This window comes from Mus caroli, unplaced genomic scaffold (assembly GCF_978045245.1).
Source record: "Mus caroli unplaced genomic scaffold, Mus_caroli_1 scaffold_4, whole genome shotgun sequence".
Classification (NCBI taxonomy): domain Eukaryota; kingdom Metazoa; phylum Chordata; class Mammalia; order Rodentia; family Muridae; genus Mus; species Mus caroli.
Window position 1 is genome coordinate 36197167 of NW_028227259.1, and position 23519 is coordinate 36220685.

The 23519-nt window shown below is 54.1% G+C and overlaps 2 protein-coding genes across 8 annotated transcripts in view; one reads left to right on the top strand and one right to left on the bottom strand.

Moving 5' to 3' along the window:
- Positions 1–211: 211 nt before the first annotated feature.
- Fgfr3 (fibroblast growth factor receptor 3) lies at positions 212–15571 on the top strand. Of its 6 annotated transcripts, none has more exons than XM_085836612.1 (18): positions 212–358; positions 708–913; positions 6089–6358; positions 6639–6692; positions 8185–8354; positions 8440–8563; positions 8648–8838; positions 9782–9932; positions 11231–11421; positions 11763–11911; positions 12169–12290; positions 12365–12475; positions 12556–12746; positions 12856–12978; positions 13062–13132; positions 13360–13497; positions 13642–13747; positions 13924–15571. In XM_085836612.1, exons 2-18 carry the CDS (start codon positions 811–813, stop codon positions 14068–14070), a joined length of 2412 nt encoding a protein of 803 aa, XP_085692738.1. In that variant the 5' UTR covers positions 212–358; positions 708–810; the 3' UTR covers positions 14071–15571. The 6 variants fall into 6 exon arrangements, with proteins under 6 accessions (XP_085692738.1, XP_021017443.1, XP_029333434.1 ...); XM_021161784.2 differs by having other exon boundaries at positions 11766–11911; XM_029477574.2 differs by lacking the exon at positions 9782–9932 and adding an exon at positions 10618–10762.
- A 2419-nt stretch (positions 15572–17990) lies between these two features.
- Letm1 (leucine zipper and EF-hand containing transmembrane protein 1) overlaps positions 17991–23519 on the bottom strand; it is a 43710-nt gene continuing 38181 nt past the window's right edge. For both annotated transcript variants that reach the window (XM_021162291.3, XM_021162292.3), the window contains exons 12-14: positions 23315–23502; positions 21921–22059; positions 17991–20924 (exon numbers count right to left, since the gene is read on the bottom strand). In XM_021162291.3, coding sequence (XP_021017950.1) covers positions 20775–20924; positions 21921–22059; positions 23315–23502 — 477 coding nt within the window. In that variant the 3' untranslated portion in view covers positions 17991–20774. The remainder of the gene's footprint in view (positions 20925–21920; positions 22060–23314; positions 23503–23519) is intronic.

The window sequence follows — 23519 nt, forward strand, 5'->3', positions numbered from 1 at the left end:
TGCCTCGCCTGCTCCGCCCCAGCTGGGCTCCCACGCCCTCTGGGACCGCCCGGCGCCCCCGCCTGACCACGCCTCTTCGGATCTCCCGCCCCCTGGCCGCCGGGGAAGGGGAGTGTTCGGGGCGTGGCGGGAGCAGCACTCCCCCCCCCCCCGGCCCCCGCCCCGGCTGCTGCGCGCCGGGCAGCCCCAGTTCAGTGCACTGTGGCAGCGGGGGTGGCGGGAGCAGCTGGCGCCGTGCGATCCGCTCCGGCGGGGGGACTCAGTGGTGGGCGGCCGGCCACTGGGACAGAGGAGACCCTGGAAAAGCGGGCCGAGAGACGGAGCCGCGCGTGGTGAGCTGGGCTCTAGCGGCGGCCAGGTTAGTGTGAAGGACTCGGCTGGCACTCGGAGGGGCCGGGCGGGCTCAGAAGCAGTCAGGGTGTGCGATATGCGGGAAGTGGAGCGGTTCGTAAGTGCGGCGAGGCCGGGGCAAGGCGCGGGCTTCCCGCTCTGGAAAGTTTGCGGCTACTGCCTCCGTCCTGGGAGGGCTCTGCGGCAACCAGGGAGGGAAGGAGGAGGGAGGAACCGCGGCTGGGAGGAGGCGGCCGGCGCCAGGCAGCCCGGGAGAGCTAGGAGTCGGCGGGCGGGGCGGCCGGGGGTCGGGGTTCAGGAGCGAGGCCGCGCTTCCCCGCTGCCCTCCGGAGTAACTCAGTGCTCCCCTCCTGTAGTCTCCACAGAGGCGTTCTCCCACCGGCGCCGGAGCCGGGCGTGGGGGGTTGCAGCATGCCCGCGCGCGCTGCTTGAGGACGCCGCGGCCCCCGCTCTGGAGCCATGGTAGTCCCGGCCTGCGTGCTAGTGTTCTGCGTGGCGGTCGTGGCTGGAGCTACTTCCGAGCCTCCTGGTCCAGAGCAGCGAGTTGTGCGGAGAGCGGCAGGTAAGGACTGACCCAAGGTGTTCTTCTGGGGGCCGGCCCTGAACCACAGGGGCTTTGGCAAGGGCGAACAGCCCTTGGGTGAGGAAGGGGCGTCGGGTTGATTAGCACCACAGGGGCTAGTGCGCCGAGGTTTGTCTCCTGCCCCGCAGATCGCTGTCAGCTCGGACGCGGCAGTTTATGGGGGTGTCTGTAGGCTGGGAGCCACCACCCAAGTGCGAGGCGTCACGTGGACCGGTGCCCGTGACGGTGGTCCCAGGCAGAGGGGCGTTGGGAAGGCGCGCGAGCTGACTTCCCACGATTCCTATTGTTGCTTCTCGAATTTGAGAGGAGGAAAAATGCCTGTTATTGATTCAGCCGTTCTCCCGGAACAGTTCTTCCTCTGCTTCAGCTAAAGGAAGGCTGGACGTTGCGGGGTGGATAGTAGTATCCCAGCCAAAGCTCAGCTCTCTGGGTTTCGCATGACAAGGTGACAGCTTCAGTGCGGCTGCTCCCCTTTTATCCTGTAGGCGGCCTGAGGGGTCGGTTCCCGGGGGCGCGCACAGACTGCCCTTCAGGCCGCACGCTGGGAGATGAGGGGCGGTTGTCTCAGGATCTTGGCGCCGCCTAGGTAGTCCCGCTGACCACCAAAGTCCGATGGCACACTTGAGTGCCCTCCAACGGGCCCCGGAGGCCAAGGATGCGAAAGGGAGCCACGGTCCGCTCTGCGTCCCTTGGTCGCCCGGAGGTGCGACGCGCGCGGCCCCCGGCTGTGCCCGGTGGCAGCGTGGCAAAGCAGAGCAGCGGTCTGGCGGGAGGCCGCGCGAAGGGAGGCTTTCGCTCGGTAAGCTGTCGCCCCACCCGAGCTGAGGCCCGAACAGCCGCTCCTTTGTACCTCGGCGGCCACAGACCGCGCATTGATGGCGGCGCGGCCTCTCGGGGAGGTGCGAGTGCGGCGGGCGCAGCGGGAGGAGGCAGATGGCGGTGTGCCCCTCCCGGCGCCCCCGCGCCCCTCTCTCCAGCGGCTGCAGCCTCCTGGAACAATGTCATTTTCTTTCTTTCTTTCTTTCTTTTTTCTTTTTTTTTTTTTATGAATGAAAGTGGGCCGGGAGCTTGAATGTGCGTGTCTTTCAGCGGCGTGACAGAGGCGGTCGGGAGGTCAGCGCGCGCTTTTGGCGCCTGCTAGGACTGCCTGGCTTCCCGGGTGCCGAATGGCCGGCGAGGAGACCACATTAGCATGTGTATTCAGATGAAGATATTACTTCTTGCGTCGGGTGTCAGTGAGCTCGGGTAGGGGCGGCGGGGCGGAGCGCACACCCTCTCTGTGCCTCAGGCAGTGACGGTGGCCTCCTGGCACGACCCTGCTGCGGGAACCGAAGCTGAGCCGGGCCGCCGGGGATCGGTGGGATCGCCCGCCCCTCGCTTCTGCGTTTGAGCTTGTGAGACAGGTAGGGAATTGATAGGCCAATAAACTTAATCCGGTTCCTTAACGAGATGGGCCGGGCTGTAAAAATACAAAGACCTGGTGAAGTTTACAGAGGTCCGGGCTGGCGCTTTCCCTACGAACATAAATTACCAAGTAGGAGCTGGCTGGGGTCAAGGGCTGTGCGGCGGGCTAGGTACCAGCCTAACCTGGCCACCCTTGGTGAGGCAAGCCCTACTGGTGTGCTTAGTGTGGGAGACAGTAACCCTTAGGGGATCCAGAAGTTGACCCCCCAGGCCGGTTTGCAGAAGCAGGGCCTTCCACCTTCCTTGTCTCCCCCCCACCCTACCTTGCTCGAAAGGCTGGACTTTGAGCCCTGCTGGCCCTCCCAGTGGTTCATTAACCTGGGCTGATCTTAGACCCTGAAGCTTTGGCTCCTATGCTGAGCCTAGAATCCCCTTGTCCTCCAGGTCTCAGGTTTTACTTAGGACCTGGAACTCTCCCCCCACTCCCTTTTGTAGTTGTGCCTAGAAGGAAAACTAGTTACCGAGGGTGTGTTAGGGGGTAGATGATGTATTGGATAGAGGTGGCCTGCCCGGTTGAGAAATTACTGAGCTGTGAACAAAGCCACTTGGGGTTGGGGCCTGCCTCAGCTTGGGTCCTCTCCTAGAACCTAAGTCTCCTCACCTGTCCTGCTACAGAGGACTGGTAATGGCAGGGTTGTTGGGGGGATTAAACCAGATAATCCCCGGTAAGCCCTCATTAGCCCGCCCAGCCTCTGGAGTTTTCTTTTATTCTTCCTTTCTTGACTTTTATAATAAACTGTGGAAACTGGAATGTCTCAAGGTGGGATGGTGGGGAATGGGGAGGAGGAAGGCAGGCGAGAGACCCTTGGCTTCAAGGCCCCTTGGGGCAGGCACCCTCCTTTCTCTTGGGTTATTTTCCTCATACACCTGGCCATACCTCCCACACCAGCTGTGTTCACTATCGAAGCAGGTGTCACTCAGATCTGTGTCCTGGTTTTGCTCCAAAGTCCAAGTCGAGTTCTTTAGGGTGACCAACCTCAGACCAGGGTTGGATTTGATGCTGGTTTTGGCCAGGGTTGGATTTGATGCTGGTTTTGTAGTGCGCACGTACGTCTCAACAACAGAACCCAGGCTGTCAGCTCCTCCAGGCAGGGGATTTAGCCCTCCCTCCAGCTGGTCAGCTGTGGTCTCACTCCATTGTTTGACTCAGGGAGCTTCTGCATAGGCACCCCTCAGTCCTACACCCCTTTTACAGACTTCAGAAACTTAACCAGGGCTTTCTGGACCTTAGGTCTGCAAGTTGGGATTTGCACTTTGTGCCGTAGTGGATGAAACCGAGGCAATCTAGGAGGCTCTACGCCCAGCACAACTTGATTGGGATACAGTGTCCCTTAGCCTGCAACAGTGAGCCTACAGTACCTAGGTCCATGTTAGTACCATATAGCAATGGGGGTAGGTGCTATGGGATCCATGTGGTAGGGACATTGTCCTCTTAAAGGGCACAACAGAAGTACCAGTGCTTGCGTGCTACGTTTGGCTCCTTTGTTGATGGGGCCTATGGTGCACACCTGGAGGCTGATGGTGTGGGAGTTCCTCTGACCAGGGCATTGCTTCTACAGCCTCAGAATCTGGTATTACATATTCTGCATTGTCTCAAGCACTGTCCTATACTGTCCTTCCCTTATCCCTACCTGACTCAGGTCATAAGTTCCTCTAAGCCCTGTGACCCTAGAATGGTGCTTGTTGGTAGATGTTGTTACCCAAGGCCCCCAAAGTCCAGGTGTCTGGTTTCGCCTAGCTCCTAGTGGTCAAGATGGATGGGTGGATCAAAGGTTAGCTCTTTGAGCTGACTGAACCATTTCCCCTCCAGCCATCTGCTTCTCCAAGGGTCTGGCTTGGGAGCTGCCATGTTCTTTTCCAGTCCATCTTTGGATTAGGTTAAAGCAAATACTTGTGTGCATGGCTTGAGCGGTTGTCTTGCCCAGACCAAATTGGAACCAACTGGCTGTTGCCTTTGGGCCAAGGCCTGGACTGAGGCTCTTAACCAGCCTGTCCTTGCCCTTCTGTGGAGGGAGAACTCAAGCAGCTTCCAGCACTGGGTGGTCCCCATAGGACATGGTAGCAGGATTGGAGAACTGGAAGTCAAGACAGTAGTCTCCTGGCTATGGGACCTCCATAGGGCAGCTTAATGCTGTGGGGCTCTGAAGGACATGAGCTTTGGGGATATTTTAGGGATATTCCCTCTGTCTGTCAGAATCCTGGTGGACTTTGAGCCTGTGGGCTGTCTCTGGGATGGACAGAATTGGGCCTAAGGACTGGTGTGGCCAGAGTGGACAGCTGGGCCTTGAATCTAGGCCATGCGTCGGCGGAATGACAAGTGACATTATAGCCAGTCCAGCTGGATCTGAGGAAGGAGGTCTGCTTAGCAGGACCACCCACTCCTGTCCTGGGCCCCAAGCCCAGCTGCCCTGTGATGGGCATTGTCAGGTTCTGGCAGGGAGGCCTGGAGGAGATAGCCCAGCTGGTGGTATGTCCCTGAGGGTGAAGTCTTTGAGCCACCGCATGAGCTGGGCAGCACCTGGGCAAGGCAGAGGTGTATTACCTGTGTCCGCCTAGTGGAGGAGCTATGCTGCTTCAGTTCCTTAGCCCTCAGGGTGGGTGGCTGGCTCTACTTGGCTCACATGCCCACTCGGACAGTTCTTCCCCACCCCCCCCCAGTCCTCATTTGTGAAATGGGGGTCCCATGTCCTCAGCCAACCTGTGAACTCAGGAGTCTCATAGCCCACTGACTAGAGACCTAAGAGACCAGAATGGTGTCCATGTTTTCCTAGCTGGCTCTTCTGTGAAATGGGTTTGCAAGGCGTGGACTGTCCAAGCATCCCCAGCTGGTATACTTTGGTCTCAGGAGGTGCACAGCTCCTATGAACAGCAGCCCTAGTGGTATATGCCAGCAAGGGCTGCTCACCCATGTTCTTGTATGACCTCATGTTGTCTTCTCTCTTTCCATTTATTTTGATTTTGTTTTTAAGACAGTAGCCAGGCTGGCCTTGAGCTTATAGCAATTCTCCTGCTTCAGACTTCTGAGTGCATGAGCCACCATACCTAGCTTTCTCTTCCTGTTTAAAGTATGTTCTGTTCCCTGGCTCTCTATCCAAACTGGTTTAGAAGCCAAGATGAGGGTTGGGTACAAAGAGAGTTCTGAAAGGGCTCCCTATTCTTTCTCTGAGCTTTGAGCCAAAGTCCAGGGAAGGACAGCCTGTCTCCAACCTGCTTTTGTGCCTCCCTGTGAGCTTAGGACTGATTTTACATTTCCAAATGGTGGAAGGATCAGAGGAAGGAGAATTGGTGACTTTTTTGTGGTGTGGGGCTGAGCTCAGGGCTTCAGGCATTCTGGGTAGGTGCTGTAGCACAGAGTTGTCCAAAACCCTTCTGGGCACTTTAAAGATGATTCAGGTATCAGGAGGGCTGTGCCTCTTTCAGATCATCTTGGGAAGACAGCTTCCTCCTGTAGGGCAGAACCAGAAGCCTTAGCCCATGATTGACAGAGCTGAGAGCTGGGGCCCACTAGCTCTTATGAAAACAGTTTTCCACCCCTGGTTTGAACATTGTCTGGCAGGCCCCCAAGCTCCAGGAGCATATCCCTCACCTGCCTACATACAGCCCTTGCTAGTGTGTTTGCAAAGTGAAGTGCTGGGTCTCCAGCATGCTTCTCTGGAGAACCTGTTTCATAGCGTCCCATTTACTCCACAGAGGTTCCAGGGCCTGAACCTAGCCAGCAGGAGCAGGTGGCTTTCGGCAGTGGGGATACCGTGGAGCTGAGCTGCCATCCTCCTGGAGGTGCCCCCACAGGGCCCACGGTCTGGGCTAAGGATGGTGCAGGTCTGGTGGCCTCCCACCGCATCCTGGTGGGGCCTCAGAGGCTGCAAGTGCTAAATGCCTCCCACGAAGATGCAGGGGTCTACAGCTGCCAGCACCGGCTCACTCGGCGTGTGCTGTGCCACTTCAGTGTGCGTGTGACAGGTAAGTGCTTGGTGGGTGGGGCCGCAACGTGTGTTGAACAGCTGTATAGCCAAGGAGATCAGGACACTCCTGGGCTGGGTGGCTGCAGCATCCCTGGCCTAAGGGTATTGTTGGCTGTTGATAGAGAGGAGGGGGTACCCCTAAGTAGGTGCCATCTGAATGAATGGCCTTGTAGAGGCAGGATCCTAAAGGTATGAGAGCGGTGGGCCTCAGATATGGGAAGCAGCAGGTCTTTGGATATAGGGGTATCTATCACAGAACCCCCACTTGGAACTTGCAGATGCTCCATCCTCAGGAGATGACGAAGATGGGGAGGACGTGGCTGAAGACACAGGTGAGATTAGAGTCTATGTCCACTGAGCTGGTCAGGGCCGGGATGCTTCTCTGGTGGTTAAAGGGGAACACTGCTACAGGTGGGTAGACCAGAGAACAGTACTCCAGGAGCAGGGAGGAGGCAGGGCTGGTCTGCAGGGACATTGCTATTGACTCTGGTAGGACGGGGCACCACAGGGGTGAGGATAGCCAGGGATGCAGCTCAGATTGTTGCTGAGGAACAATAGATCCAGGGATGAAGGGCACTGGTGGTTGTTGGTTCAGACCGGCAGGAGGGGACAGTGGCTGTGTATGCTGAGGTGTACATTGTGAAGAGGGCGTGTGTGTGTGTGTGTGTGTGTGTGTGTGTGTGTGTAGCTATAACTTGGAGACTAGGCTATGCAGACTGAGTACTTGGGCCATTTGGAGACTTCTGGGGAAGAGTGGACAAGGTGTCCTCCAGTGGAATAAAAAAAAAAATTGGTAGGAAATCAGGACTGAGTCTCTGGTGTGTGAGGGCAAGGAGAATGGGTACAGGGGCTTGAGTGAGATTTTAGAGTGGAATCGACACAGGAAATTATCACTGACGCCGACAGAGGCTCCTGTCCTGGGGAGTCATTTGGCTTCTCATTTCCCTTTCCCCTTTGGCTACCAGCTTGTTGAGAGCAAAATTTCTAAGCCAGTTTTCCCCTCCCCTGGCTCCTGCACCAGCCATGTTACCTTGCCCTGAGTTTGTGTCCACTTTTGCCTTCCTGGCTTTCCCAGGCTGTATCTAGTGCTTACACCCCACGTGGGCTTAGGCTCTGAGGTGACTAAAGGGTCATCTTCTGGACCTTGCCTGGTCGTGGGAAGCATTGGCTCACTGCCGTCGCTGAGTGTGCCAAGCTAATGGCTGCCCTGGAACCCTGGGAGGGCAGCTCAGCATGGAGGGTTCCCTCACCAGCGTATGCAGACGGTTCTCTCCTCCTGTGCTGTGGCTTCTCCACCCACAGATGCACATGGTCCTATGGTAGAGTGTAGTGAGGTCACTGCAGAAGGGGCCTGCCTCCCTAGTCTGTCCTGGATCCTTGCTCTGTCCCTCAGCTGCTTCAGGAGTCCCAGCAGGGTGGCTTCCTCCACCCAGCCGAGAAGAACCAGAGCGCTCAGTGGGGGGAAAGCGCGACCTAAAGGAAGCAGGCCAGGCCCTGGGCACTGCAGAGGCTGGCTTGGGGTTTGCAGACTGGTGGGATGACCTGGCCTAGGCGTTCTAGGATCTGCATCCTACTGAGATCTGGGGCCCTTCACCTGTGGGCCTGGGATCTGGGGACCTCCACTTGTGGGCTTGCACCCAAGGGTGAGGAGGAGATAAATTCAGATCTGAGAGTAGGGCAACTGGTAATGCAATGTCCAGGCTCAGGGAGACCGTTCAGGCAAAGCAAAGGACTCTGAATACAGAAGGGTAAACAGGCTAGAGACAGGCAGGGGAGGTTCTGGAAGGCACTGGTTACAGCTGTTATGGGTACTTCTGCCATCAGGGGCTCCTTATTGGACTCGCCCAGAGCGAATGGATAAGAAACTGCTGGCTGTGCCAGCTGCAAACACTGTCCGCTTCCGCTGCCCGGCTGCTGGCAACCCTACCCCCTCCATCTCCTGGCTGAAGAATGGCAAAGAATTCCGAGGGGAGCATCGCATTGGGGGCATCAAGGTAGGTCTGGGAAAGAAAGGGGCCTGGGGGCAGGGGCTGGAGACAAGGGATAGTCTGCATCTACTCACAAACTAACTACCTGCAGCTCCGGCACCAGCAGTGGAGCTTGGTCATGGAAAGTGTGGTACCCTCTGATCGTGGCAACTATACCTGCGTGGTTGAGAACAAGTTTGGTAGCATCCGGCAGACATACACACTGGATGTGCTGGGTGAGGGCCAGGCCGGGTGGCTAAGGCAAGGGGCATCTCTGGGTCCCTTGGCCCTACTGGCCCTGACCTGACTGCCTCTTGCAGAGCGCTCCCCACACCGGCCCATCCTGCAGGCTGGGCTGCCGGCCAACCAGACAGCCATTCTAGGCAGTGACGTGGAGTTCCACTGCAAGGTGTACAGCGATGCACAGCCACACATCCAGTGGCTGAAGCACGTGGAAGTGAACGGCAGCAAGGTGGGCCCTGACGGCACGCCCTACGTCACTGTACTCAAGGTAGGCTCTATCCCCGGCTGGTGACTGGCAGGGTGGGTAGATCAGCTGGGGCAGCCCTGGCCTTGGCCCGTATGTCCCTCTTGGCTGAAGGATATGTTGGGATTTACCAAGGTATTGGAACTTCTGAGAAGGGGCAGCTTAGTTCCAGTGCATGTCATTGCTCTGAGCTCTAGGCAGGCTCTGTGTTACTTGTGCCCTGCTGTGGGACTTGTCTGTTCCAAGGACTGAGCCTGCAGAAGTCTTCTCTTGGGTAACAGTTATGGTGGCTCAGGGCAGGAGGATGACTGTTGAGTTAGTACCCTCTGGACCCCAGGGGACTGGCTAGACACTCTCCAGCTGGCCCCGGATTGGCTGGTGTCATCTGCTTGCATTTAGCACTGGCTCTGTCCTGCCCCTCCCTCTGCCTGTAGCAAGTTCCATACCCGATTTCAGGACTTTGCGACACTGGACGCCCAAAGAAAATAGCTGTTGAGAGACAAGGAGGTCTGGTTGGGGAGAGGAATAGGGATTGTTTGGAACAGGAACCCTGGCTGTTGAGAAAGAGGCCACTGGGGTCCTGTCTGACGCGTCTCACACCATGGGCGTGGATGTTCACGAGAATAAGCTAGTTGCCCTAAAAAGATCCCTGGGGTTAGAGTTTAGAGGCTGTGGGTTACAGGTTTTCTCTCTCTCTCTTCCCCTCCCCCCGTCCCCCGCCTCCTCCGTTCTCTGTGTGTGCGTGTATGTAAGTGTGTATGTGTACCTGTGGTGACAGACATGGAGAGGCCTCTTTCTGAAACCACGCCCACCACTGCCATGACGTGCCTCCTCTCCAGGCGGCTTTCCAGGCGTTGCTGCCCAGCCCATCTTTGGGAATCTCCCTTGCCCTGCCTCATCCTTACATCCTTCCGTCCTTCCGGAGCTGGCTCGGGGTGTGCCTGAGCCCAGTCTCTTGTCCCCGCAGTCCTGGATCAGTGAGAATGTGGAGGCAGACGCACGCCTCCGCCTGGCCAATGTGTCGGAGCGGGACGGGGGCGAGTACCTCTGTCGAGCCACCAATTTCATAGGCGTGGCTGAGAAGGCCTTTTGGCTGCGTGTTCACGGGCCCCAAGCAGGTAACGACTCTGTCCCATGCCTGCCTGGCACGCTGAGCTCCAGCTTCAATGCCCCCAGCCGTGCACCTGCCTGCATGCCCTGCACGAACTGCCCTGCTTGACCCTGCCTGTGGCTCCAACTCTACTTGTGATGCCTCAACAATACTGGTAGCCCCCAGTTACCACTGACTGACTGTTTGCTTCAGCACCCCCTCCCCAAAGGCCTGTGCTGTTCTCTTGCATCCCCCACTTGCATACTCAGAAGATCTGTAGAGCCTGTTAGGGGCCACGGTCTGCGTTGTGTGTGAGCATCGACCTTACACCCATCTCCAGCTGGCTGATGCCTTCTGGCTTCTCGTCCATCCATCTGTCTGCCCCATCTTTTCTTCTGCATCTCTCCTGTTTCTGCACTAATTCTGCATGCTGCCTTTGTGTGGCACCGTGCTGCCCACCTGCCTGTTGCTCACCTTGGGACAGAGGACTCGCCACTGGTGGAGGGATTGGCTTCAGGCTCGGTTGCCTCAGTGCAGGAGGCAGAGGGCCCTGGGCCTCTGTGGCTGTGGCAGGGCCATGGTGGTGGCCGAAGATGTGGTGGTGGCAGCGGCGTTTTCCTTGCAGCCTGGCTGGATCATCTCCATGTGGACTGCTGTGGTACCCAAAGGGAGGTGCTGGCACTCGCCTATCGCGCTCTGTTCTCTCTTTGTAGACTGCAGGCGCTAACACCACCGACAAGGAGCTAGAGGTTCTGTCCTTGCACAATGTCACCTTTGAGGACGCGGGGGAGTACACCTGCCTGGCGGGCAATTCTATCGGGTTTTCCCATCACTCTGCGTGGCTGGTGGTGCTGCCAGGTACTGGCTTCTGCTGCTGCTCATGCCGCACCTGTCCTCTTAGGGTGCTGTCTCAGGACATGCCAAAGCTGCCAGGGACTTCAGGGGGCCCATCCTGTGAAACTCACCCAGGCTTTGTGCTTGGTGTGGAAACATGAATCGGCCCTGCCTGTCTTGGTCCTGCAACGGCCTCTTCTCTAACAGGGCCCCCCATTGTCCTGATCTGAGGCTCTGGCATTTCCTGGGTGCCTGGGTAGCGGTGTGGGTGCTTCTGGCTCTGCTGGGCTTCTCTCCTGGGTTTCTCTCCTGGGCGTGTCCCCTGCTGGCTCTCAGATGTGATTATACTACAAGGCGAGTGAGGGGCCATCAGCCCCTCTTCTCCAAGTATCCCAGGTCCCTTCCCTCCCCCACTGGGGCCTGTGGTTCCGGCCGGGCCGGGGGAAAGCTTGAAAAGGCTGGATGAGGCCCCCAAAATTTGTATCTTTGCAGCTGAGGAGGAGCTGATGGAAACTGATGAGGCTGGCAGCGTGTACGCAGGCGTCCTCAGCTACGGGGTGGTCTTCTTCCTCTTCATCCTGGTGGTGGCAGCTGTGATACTCTGCCGCCTGCGCAGTCCCCCAAAGAAGGGCCTGGGCTCGCCCACCGTGCACAAGGTCTCTCGCTTCCCGCTTAAGCGACAGGTAACAGAAAGTAGATACCAGGTTTTGACCTCCCTGTCCTGCCTCGTGTCTCCTAGAGTCCCAGCAGGGCCTGGGGCCTGCCCAGGACATATTCTCTGTGGTTGGGTGGGCTGATGCCTCCTTATCTCCATATGGAGCTCAAGTTTTCTCTGAGGTGCAAAACATTTTTAGTAGTCTTCAGTCACCACTGTATAGAAGTCCGAGCAGCTAGCCCTTTTCTTGGCTCCACACCTTGCCTCATAGACTTGACCTTGCCATCGTGGATGCTCTACCACCCCACTCCTTTTACAATGCCCAGCCCACCCACGTTGTATGGTACCAACTTGTCCTGATGACCCAAGCAGGTGTCCTTGGAATCTAACTCCTCTATGAACTCCAACACACCCCTCGTCCGGATTGCCCGGCTGTCCTCAGGAGAAGGTCCCGTTCTGGCCAATGTTTCTGAACTTGAGCTGCCTGCTGACCCCAAGTGGGAGCTATCCAGGACCCGGTCAGTGGTGGTGAGGGACAGTATGTATTTGGTGGGGTTTAGTATATACCTGGTGGGGGTTCTACGGTTGGGGGCTAGGTAGCTACTAGGCAGAGCCTTGTTGGAGGTATTCCCGAGATACTCCAGGGTGGGGTTTGAAGGGTCATTCTTTGTCTTCATGAGCAAATGCCCCTAGGGTTTCTGAGATACAGTGGTACATGACCCATGAGGGCTGGGGGTGCTGGGCACACACTCACTGCCTCTGTTTCCATGGTCAGGCTGACACTTGGTAAGCCTCTTGGAGAAGGCTGCTTTGGACAGGTGGTCATGGCAGAAGCTATTGGCATCGACAAGGACCGTACTGCCAAGCCTGTCACCGTGGCCGTGAAGATGCTGAAAGGTGAGGAGGGAGGGAAGTAGAGGGGCCTTTGAGGGCTGTGGGGCTGTCAGCTGACACCTCTGTTCCCGGCACAGATGATGCGACTGACAAGGACCTGTCGGACCTGGTATCTGAGATGGAGATGATGAAAATGATTGGCAAGCACAAGAACATCATTAACCTGCTGGGGGCGTGCACACAGGGTGGTAAGTCAGGTGGTAGGTGGGCCCACTGGCAGATGGCACTCTGGAGACTGACAGCATCTCTAAGGTGCCTGTGCTTCCAGGGCCCCTGTATGTGCTGGTGGAATACGCAGCCAAGGGCAATCTCCGGGAGTTCCTTCGGGCGCGACGGCCTCCAGGCATGGACTACTCCTTTGATGCCTGCAGGCTGCCAGAGGAACAGCTCACCTGCAAGGATCTAGTGTCCTGTGCCTACCAGGTGGCACGGGGCATGGAATACTTGGCTTCTCAGAAGGTGGGCAGAGACAGGGACCAGGCCAGGTGGAGCCTCTCTGGGTGGAAGAACGGGTGATTGTTTGCCTGAGCTAGGGAATGGTCATCTCAGGTTCCTTTTGTCTCTTCAGTGTATTCACAGAGACTTGGCTGCCAGAAACGTCCTGGTGACTGAGGACAATGTGATGAAGATTGCGGACTTTGGCCTGGCTCGAGATGTGCACAACCTGGACTACTACAAGAAGACCACAAATGTGAGCCCTGGTCCTGCATGGTGGGGGTGAAGGGCCCCTCCAGGAGGCCCCACCCGAGAGCCAACACCTCTCCCTCTGCCCAGGGCCGGCTACCTGTGAAGTGGATGGCACCAGAGGCCCTTTTTGACCGAGTCTACACCCACCAGAGTGATGTGTATGTGTCCCCACGTAGGATGGGGGTAGGGAGATCTGAAGAGAGAAGAGACGCAAATTGCACTTTTGCAGTCTTCAGGGTCCTGGTCCCCTCATTGGGCCACCAGCACAGCCCTGGCTTCTCTTTCTTCTGGTGCCCTGCTTTGCCCATCAGTGGTATGTCCTGGTACAGGGCTGCTGCAGTAACAGGCCGGGGGTAACAGGCCTTTTGTCCTCAATCCCCTGCAGTTGGTCTTTTGGTGTCCTCCTCTGGGAGATCTTTACGCTGGGGGGCTCACCGTATCCTGGCATCCCAGTGGAAGAGCTTTTCAAGCTGTTGAAAGAGGGCCACCGTATGGACAAGCCAGCCAGCTGCACACATGACCTGTGAGCCTTGTTCATTCCTCTACACTCCAGTCCCTGGGGTGGCAGGATTCCTACCAGGGCCCTTGGAATGTGTAGGAGACTGGTGGCCTGGAGGGAGGTTGGGGTGGGTAGGAGGCCAGGGAGCCATAGCTGTACTTGCTGCAGGTACATGATCATGCGGGAATGTTGGCATGCGGTACCTTCACAGAGGCCCACCTTCAAGCAGTTGGTAGAGGATTTAGACCGCATCCTCACTGTGACATCAACTGACGTAAGTGTCCCTCAGTCCTGCCCCCCTCTGTGGCTGCCTTGCTTATTTTAAGTGTTGCTCTTTGGAGCTCCAGTGGCGGGGCTGGCCTTTAGGGGGCATAGCCTGAACACAGATGGCGTGGGATAAAAGGGGGTGAATGCTAAGGGACAGTCCTGACAACCATGTCCACCAAACAGGAATACTTGGACCTCTCCGTGCCATTTGAGCAGTACTCGCCAGGTGGCCAGGACACGCCTAGCTCCAGCTCATCCGGAGATGACTCGGTGTTCACCCATGACCTGCTACCCCCAGGCCCACCCAGTAATGGGGGACCTCGGACGTGAAGGGCCAACAGTCCCACAGACCAAGCCCCAGGCAATGTTTACGCGGACCCTAGCCCGCCCTGCTACTGCTGGTGTGCAGTGGACCCTAGCCAGCTCAGTGCAATGGGCCAACAATAGACAAGACTTCCTGCGTGTTTATCCTTGGCTCCTGGGTGCAGAGGCCCCTTGGGAACATGCACTGCTGTAGAGTGATCTCCTGACTGGCCAGGAGCACCAAACAAGAATGTAAGAGGCCCACCCTGTGCAACCCTGGGGTTCTGGCCCTCTCATTTCCCACTGCTACCTTCCAGGGACCATTGTTGGAGAGGGCTAGACTCCATGTCCAGAGTAGGCCTTGGCCTTCTTGGTGCCCCAAGCTGAGCCTACAGGGAGGCTCTGCTCTGTGTGGCAAGCCTCTCTTCTACATGGCACCTTGTGCCTGGGGGTGTCATAGCTCGACATCTCCAGGCTGCCTGCTTCCCACCCTGCCCCTCAGAGACAAATTACGGGTACCTGAAGGGGGGGCATAATGTCTATCAGAAAGGTTTATTCCAGAGGAAAATGTACATTTATATAAATAGATGCTGTGTATGATATAAATATATACATACATATATATAAGAATATCTATATGGAAAAAGGCAAAGTTGAGGCCCAAGGGAGCAAGATACTCCATGGGTCTCTCTAGGAAACTGGCAAGAGCAGGCTGAGAAGCAAGGGGCTTTTCTGGCATGGCAGTTTTGTTTGTACTGGACCTGTATATTTGTAAAGCTATTTATCAACCCCCAGAGCGCCAGTCCCCGACCCCAGGTTCATAGCATTTAGTCCCAGGGTATTGCAGCCATCTTAAGTTGTAACTTATTAACAGCGGAAGAGGTTCATGCTGGATTTAGGGAGTTGCTGAGAATGTGCGTCTGGCCTCCACCAGGCTGGCTGTGGCCCCTTGGCACTTGAATGGCTCTCCTAGTCAGAGCTGGCTCCAGGGAGCATTTTCTGTTGCCTTTGGCCCTCTTTTGTGGGGGATTAGATTTATATAGGAACTTTCTTTAGGAGATGTTTAAAAATTTTTAAGGTGAACTGGTATTTTTCATACAGATTATTCTAATTGCTATGTATTCCAGGCAGGGGCCTGTGCCCAGGGAAGGGCTGGCCCTGCAAGAAGGTTCAGATGTTAATAGTTATCTGTTACAAGTTTATCTATCTATAATTTATTGAGTTTTTACAAGTTGTCTTGCTGTAGGCTTAACACTTCCTATGCAGTGCTTCTAGACTTTTATAGCCTAGACTGCTACCTTTCAAAGCTTGGGAGACAGCGGTGAATGCAATCTTGTTACTTTTTGTACTGTTACTGGGCCCTAGGCTTGGGTGGCTGTCCCTTGCCTGTCAGCCAGCAGGGTCAGGACAGTGGCTCAGGGTGACTTTCTTGGGGCCTAGCACATGGTTTGTCAGCCCACGCTGGCAGATGTGGTTTTGTTAACACAACCAACTTACTTTCCAAAAAATAAAGAGATAACTGGTTCCATGAGTGTCTCGATTTCTGTTCTGAGACGGGTACAGCTGTGTCCTTGTTGCCTGTGGGGACAGGTGGGGAGGTGGGATAATAGCACCTGGGGATTGAGCAGCCTCTGGCTGGTCCCTGGAAGAAGGTACTGGTCCCAAGCTCCAAGGGACCTTGCTTTTCTTTCTCAGGGCAAGGACAGCTGGACTGCGGGGTGCCTTCCTGTGGCCCAAAGTGGCAGGCTGGTCAGGGTTATCGGAGTCTAGAGGTGCCAAGGACAGGATTCAAGCAAGTTGTGTCCATAGGAGGGGACTGTGGATATGTATGTGGAGGAAGTGTTTTGGGTCTCTTTGGTCCCCTGGCTGTCCTGACAGGGAAGGGATCTCATGAGGACAGAAGGTGCTTAATTATATTTGAAAGTTCTCTGGGGAAAAGGCAGGTAGCCAAACCCCCTGGTTTAAGCAATCTGCATTGGGCCAGGCAATTTCTGAGTTTAAGGCAAAGCTGGTCTACATAATGAGTCCCAGGACAACATAGAACTTAGGGTTTCTTTCCTACATCCATTTTGTCTGTCATACTTTCTAACCTTGGGAGAGGACCGGGGGACTGAATGAATGTCCAGTCTAGGTTCCCTTCTTAGGATCAGGCCCACCTTATAGGTGAGGGCATTTTTTTTTTTTTTTTTTTTTTTTTTTTTTAGTAAATCAAGATGACTGGAGTCTTGGTTCTAGACTGAAATAGCTTGAGGATCTTCAGGTGAGGTGTACTGGGTTTTAGGGGAAACTATAGGCCTTGGCACTGTTGGCTACTCACAGGAACTTCTTGAAGGGCACCAGATAGTTTCAGGGACTCGGAGTCACACAGACACATGATGATAGTGTCCAGGCAGAAGGCAGCTAAAGGATCTGACTAAAGCGTACAGAACAGCGTGTGTGCATATACGAGCACATGTGTGCATATACAAGTATGTGTGTGCAAGTATGTGTAGGGGCGTGACACCAGGAGGATATATTCTTTTTTTTAGGAGGATGCATTTTTATCCCTGAAACAAGCTCAATTACCCGAGAGCTGTGTGCCAGCCTGTAGCGCCCTCTAGTGCCATGCTGAGCATAGCTTTGTATGGTACTCTCTTGTTAGATCTAGGGAAAGCTAGAACCAAGGGGTTGGTCCACAGTGACAGGAGTGGTCCTGAGAGAGGCGGGGGCCATAGGTCAGGGTTTCCTGGGTGGCCACTGCATAGGGAGGATATAGTATGTGTGGCTCTATGCCATCAAACACCTGCTGCTGTCTAGTCTTCTCTGGAGGAATCTGTTCCACTACCTTGCCTTTTCAACATGGGTAGTAATGATGGTGGATGGTTTCTTGGCCTGCTTTGGCTAGTATCAGGAACAGGCTGGCTCCCAGGACACCTCCTGTTTACTGCCACTGGCCTGTGGCTGGCTATTATTCTGGGTTGGGGTAGATCTTAGTGTTCAGAGGACCAGCAACAAGAATTATCTTCTGAGTAGGAGAGACAACTCAGTGATCTATTTAGAGTACTTGCTGCTTTTGGAAAGGACCTGGCTTTATTCCTAGCACCCACATAATGGTCACAACTATCCATAACTCCAGTTTTAGGGGCTATCACCTTCTGGACTGTGGGCACTGGACATACACATGGTACACATGCATACTTTCAGGCAAAACAGATAAAAAAGAGAATTATCTTCCCAAGAAGGTCTTGAAGAAACCAGTTGTGTGTCAAGTGTCCTGTTTTTTCAGTGAAACTCGGGCACGATCACACCCCTACTCCCTGGCACACAAGGCTTTCCTCAAGAGTGACTTAGGGACAGGGCTTGAGTTTATTGTATAAGTCCACCTCATCTGAATGTTTGCTTTGTTCTCAATACAGCAAGTGGGTGTGCTGTGCCCTTTAAATGGCTGTCCTTCCTTACCAACAAGCAGTTCCTACCCTTGCCCTGAGACTTGTACTTCTTGAGCCTGGGGACGAATGTGACCTCAATTAAGCATTCTAGAAGGCACCAAGAATGGCTCTAGGAGGCCACACACTACATTCTGGTGTCCTGGGCTGGGCAGCAGTCACTGATGAGCTCAGAAGAGGGATACTGTGACTTTATCCTAACACCCAGACCCCCCTCCCAGCTAAGGTCCCAAAGCAAGTACCAAGGCGGGACTTGGGGAATTGCTCCCATCAGGCCCACTGTCCTCCACGAATCCCGTGGCTGGATCCTGTCTCTGGACTGAATAGTAGATGTTGTGTGGGCATAGACCACATTTCCCTGGAATTCCTCAGCCAAGGTCCTCGCTCCTGTCCACCCCGCGCAGCTCCTAAGAAAAGGTTCATTCCTGAGGTGATGTTCTGTGATTGTCTGAGCGCTGGCAGGCCAAGAGAGCCTGGTTAGGTGTGGGAACGCCCAACCTGGACACACCACTGTACAGCAGACAAGTCATCAGTGGCACTTTATTCAGTCAGTTCTTACATCAAGGTGTTTAGAAAACATCATGCTGCCTGCTAGCCCCGCTGGGCCCTGGGTTAGCCTAGGGTCTAAGAAGTCCTTCCTTGTCAGCTTCTACAAAACAGGGCTGTAGCACAGGATGGGGGTACATGGGCTTCCTCAGATAGGTCCCACAGGTCATGAGCCTGGAACCAAGGCTTGAGCCCCCAAATGCGAGCTGGCACTCACCTAGGGGCTGAGGGGAGAGTCAAGACCCACTAAAATCGGAAAACACACCTGGTGACCACAGCACAATCATTAGAGCTCAAGGTGGTCTGAGTTTCCACTCAATGTCTTGAATAGATTGCTCAGGACTCAGAAGTATCACTTTGCGCTGTTACATGAACATGGGAGATGTCTACATATGATCTAGCTGGAGGCAATGGGACCCCTGGAAGACAGAAGAGGGTATAGAACTTGCCCCCCTACCATGGTACTAGGAGGCACAGCCCAAGACCATGAGAATGGCTTTTAAGAACTGTATGGTATCCTTCACATTTGAGATATTAATAGTACAAAAGGAGCCTGGAATGTAGGTGCCAGCTTCGCAGACCCTGTGTGGGAAGGTGGTTCAGAGCAGAGAGAGGAAACACCAGGCTCCTGGGTTGAAACCTTAATTTAACAGGTGCAGACAAGTCAGTTCCTGAACGTACACCCTGGGCAAGTGCTGAGGTGCAGGACAGAATGACAGTTGAAATACAGCCAGCTTTCAAATGCTCAGTCTGAATACAGTTCTCAGTCCTGGATCCTCCATTTCGTTTTTTTAAGGGGGTGGTGGTGGTGGTAGTGGTTCGAGACAGGGTTTCTCTGTGTAGCCCTGCCTGTCCACCTGCCTTTGCCTTCCAAGTGCTGGGGTTAAAGGCACACACTGCTATCACTGCCTGGTGGATCTGCTATTTCTAACCCTGACCCAGGTCAGTTAAGCAAACAGATGTGAGGACAACTCCAAAAACCAAGGGAAGCATCCACTGGCAGACCTAGCACGTGTGTTTGCTAAGGTCCTGCAGTGGGGTGATGGCGTGACCTGCAAGGACAGAGTCCAGAGTTAGAGGTACAGCAGGGAATTCCTGAGGCAGCAGCGGCCAGTACAGGCCACTGTCAGTACCCAGTAATACACTAAAGGATGAAGACGATGGGCAGACACAGGACAGGCTCCAGACTGCCTTGTCGTAGGAGATACCCTCTACTGTCGGGACATACCTGGCAACCATAATCTTGTCCTCGTAGGGACACCAGGATTCAGATTTAACCACGGAGCCACTAGGCTCCTTCTGCTGTTACTATGCACAGGTTTACATGCAAGAATCATCTTATTCCTGCTTAGCATAATATGTTTCCTTTAACAGTTAAGAAAGAAGTTTCAAGAAACCGAGAATGTCCCATTCTGCTCACTGTTTCTCTGTACATGTTCCAGATCCTGTCTGGAGTCAAGGATTTTTTTCCCCTGGACAGGGACTTGCTAAGTAGCCTAAGCTGAACTTAAGATCTTCCTCCCTCTGTGCTCCAAGGATGGGGTTACAATGTGAAGGCTGTGGCGAGGCCACAGGACACCCAGCCCTGGCCTGTCCACGGAGCCATTTCCAAGTGAGAAAGGCAAAGAGCTCTAGACTGTCCACTTAGAGGGGTGCCAGTGAGCTGTTGGCGGGCAGGGAACACCATTCTGAAAGGTCTGTGGCATCACAGGACAACTTCCTCACTTCTTGGTGGCTGGAGTACAGCCATGAACATTTGTGCTAAAGAAGCTGGAGCCTTGAGCCTACAACATACAGAGATTCCCTTGTGAAGCCCCATCTTGCACATTGTCCTGTGAGTTAGGACTTGAATTTTCTGTTACAAACCACACAAAGCCTCAGGTATATTCAAGTTGCAGATGTCAGTTCTATCCCCCAGGCCTGCTTAGCAATGTGAATGCCCAACAGAAAATATTTCATTTTCAAAGGCTTCTTCAATGTATGTCACCCACTATATTAGGAATTACTCATGAATTAGGCAGACGGTCATTTATGAAAAGTCAGTACTAGTCAGTTAAAGAATTATTAAGTGGCGACCAATGGTGAACTCAAGAGAGCGCCAGTCAACATGTCTCGGAATCCGTACAGGATATAGACACTGCTGTCAGGGACCTGCAGTTATGACAACTGTGAAGGTGTGAGCAGACACATCTATGTACACGGGCAATCGGGACTCTCAATCGCTTGGACTGACGGCAGTGTCTTCAGAGCAGAGTGGCCTGCATTTGTGTTAGTCTAACTCCCATCCCAAGGCCTATGAGGACACGAGGACACATCCTCTTGGCTCCACACAGGTGCTGAGGTCCAGTTGGTTCTCCCTCTCCTCTCACAGGCTGGAGGCTCGCTCAGATCCTGATCCAGGAAGGACAAATACAGAGAAATGCCTTCCTACTGAGCCTGGCAGAGCCATGTCTGAAGCTAGGGATCAGTGTAGGGCTATGATCCTATTGGCAGCTGTACCTTAACCCAAGGCTTAGGGCTATTCAGTACCACACCAGGGCATGAGTCCACAGAGCCACCCTCTCCGGCTCCAACCAGACTGAATCTTCGTGGAATGATGAAAATTAAAAATTGCTTCATTATGGAAGTTTCTGATTTATTCCAGACAAAATATTAGATTTGCCACTAAGAATCACCTCAAAGCAATCACTCTTGTGTGTCATGCCCCTGTGGCTGGCACAGCATGATGAAGGCAGACCTGTGGGCCAGAAGCTGGCAGCTCTAGTTCTTCACTTCTGCAGCCTCTTTCTCAGCCTTCTCCTTGGCCTTCTCTTTCTCTTCTACCTTTTCTTCCTTCTCTAGTGTGGCCACAATTTCAGCTACCTGGGTGGTAGAGATCTGAACATCTTCTTTGTTCACCAAGTCGATTACCTACACACAGAGGAGGGAGACTTAGGAGGGGCTCCACCACTGCATTCACCTGCTGTCCCTCAACAGCTCCGGGAGACTCCCCTCTGAGCCATCCTCTAGGTTGGGCACTTGCCATTTTACTGCATGCTATGGGTATCTGGTTCTTTCTGCTGCTCAGACCTCCAAGGGAGGGTGTGGCACCAGTTCCCATAGCACATGTATGTTTGATAGTGCCTGTTTTAAAATGGAACTAAAGGAAATTAACCTATATTTCTGGCTATATAAAGAAAAATCACAAGCTGGCCAGGTGTACTGTGAACCAAGATGACAGTGGCAAACTTTTCCCCTCAAGACCTAACATGTAATTTCAGTAGATTCATGACAGTTTGCAGGCTGGAGCCCAGGCTTCCCTTAGAGGCTGGATCTGCACTCAGATCTTCTCGGCTGACATCCCCGGAGCTTAGCTACTATTCCTACTAAGTCTACCTACTCAGTATCTCTCAGGCGGCCCCAAAGGGATCCTGGCAGAGGTGGCAGATCTAATAGGGATGCAAGGTCCCACAGTACATGTGGAAAGATTCCAAGGCGGCATGCAGGGGGCATTTTCTTATCTCACCAGTATGTCTGGAACTTTAGTAACTTAATTCCAGTGTGATTTCAAATGAGAGCAAAGGGCTAAGACACTTGGGCTTGCAAACTTGACTTCCCAACAGTCTTCCTTTTGAAAGGATTTATTGATTTTTACTATGTGCATTGTTGTTTTGCCCCTTTGCATGTCTGTGAGGTGTCAGACCCTCTGTTCCTAGAGTTACAGACTGTTGTGAGCTGCTATGTGGGGGTAGGAATTGAACCTCATTCCTTTGGAAGAGCAGCCGGTACCTGTAACCAATGACTAAGCCATTTCCCCAGGCCCTTCCTGATCGCCTGACAGCTCTGAATAAGCAGCCCCTCCACAAACCCCTGGGTCCTAGAACAGGAAAGCAGCTGGGCCGGCCTGGCGCAGCCGCACTGACTCACCTTGACAAGGTCATCGATGTTGATATTGCCGTCCTTATTATCATCCAGGGCTGAGGTCAAACTGATGAGCTTGTGCTCTGGAATGTGCTTGATTTGCTTCATGGCGCTGATGAGCTCAGTGATGCTGATGACACTCTCCCTGGGGAGTGCAATCTGCATGTGACATTGGCCAGGTGCCTGCTCTCATGCCTTACCCACAGCTCTACCCATAAGGTCTGACACTGGAGCCATGCATGAACTGGAAATATCAGCATGACTTCTCCCACAGTGAGATCCTAAGCCGCTTTCCCTTCAAGATGCAAGGCTAGCATGGGCGCTTACAGAAAGCATCCTTGGATGCTGGGGAGGTTGCTTAGTGGCTGTCAGTGTTCTACTATGTGAGGACCTGAGTTCAAATCCTCAGAACCCATGTAAAAACCTGGTAGTGATCACACATGTGTCTATAACCACAGTGCTATTGGGCGGGGGCAGGCATAGGAAGATCATGGGCTTGAAGGCTGACGGCCTCCATGTACACATAAGCATGTATACCAGCACACACACACACACACACACACACACACACACACATACTTATACACATATGCAAATATCACACTCACACACATGCTCATGCATACCACACATACACACAAACACACACCACACAACTGAAACAAGTTTTGAGGCTGGAGAAATGGCTCAGTCATTAGAAGCAATTATTGCACTTGCAGAGGCTTGAGTTCAGTTCCCAGAACCCATGTTGGGAGGCTCACAGTTGTCTATAATTACAGCTCTAGGGGATATGACACTTTCTTTAGGCCTCCATGGGCACCACACACATGTGCACATCCCCACAGTGGGGAACAGCACGTCTTCCAGGCTGTCAGCGACCAATTCCAGGACTTAGAGTAGAAGCCACGCTGTAGCCATCTGCCTCACTGTGGAGTCTATGGTCAGGACACTGTTTGCTGGTGTCTGCTCAGGAAGGCAGACTGTCCACAATGGTGTCATACCAGGGTTAGAAAAGGGGGGAAGCAGCTGGGCAGTGGTGGCCAGCACTTGGGAGGCAGAGGCAGGCAGATTTCTGAATTCAAGGCCAGCCTGGTCTACAGAGTGAGTTTCAGGACAGCCAGGGCCACACAGAGAAAAGTGATGAATGAATCAATCAGGAGAAAGCCTGACAGTTTGAAGAACCAGGAGCCAAGTTCAAGAAGCTCAAAAGGATGGGAAGTCAGGGAAGAGGCAGGTCTGATCTACCTAGGTAAAACAAGCATGGAGATACAGAAACTGAACTGTGAAGGGAGGAAAAATGAGAGCAGAGATCTCTTGTAATCCTGGCTGCCCCTGGGCCCTAGGTGAGGTGGGCAGGTAGAGGTCAAGGAGATACACTTTGGGACTAGAGGCCCACTCACCCTGTTGGAGTGCTCTGGCTGGGGCCCAGCTTGCCGTCCTGTTGAGTGGTCTCCAGCTGTGTGATCAGGCCATCGATCTGCCCGATCATCTGCTGCACTCGCTTTGACAGCCTCTTGCTCGCTGCAGATTCTTCTATGTACTTCTCCTCACCCGTCTTTGAAAGTTCCTTCTTGATCTCCTGTAAGTCCTAATTTAAAAAGTTTA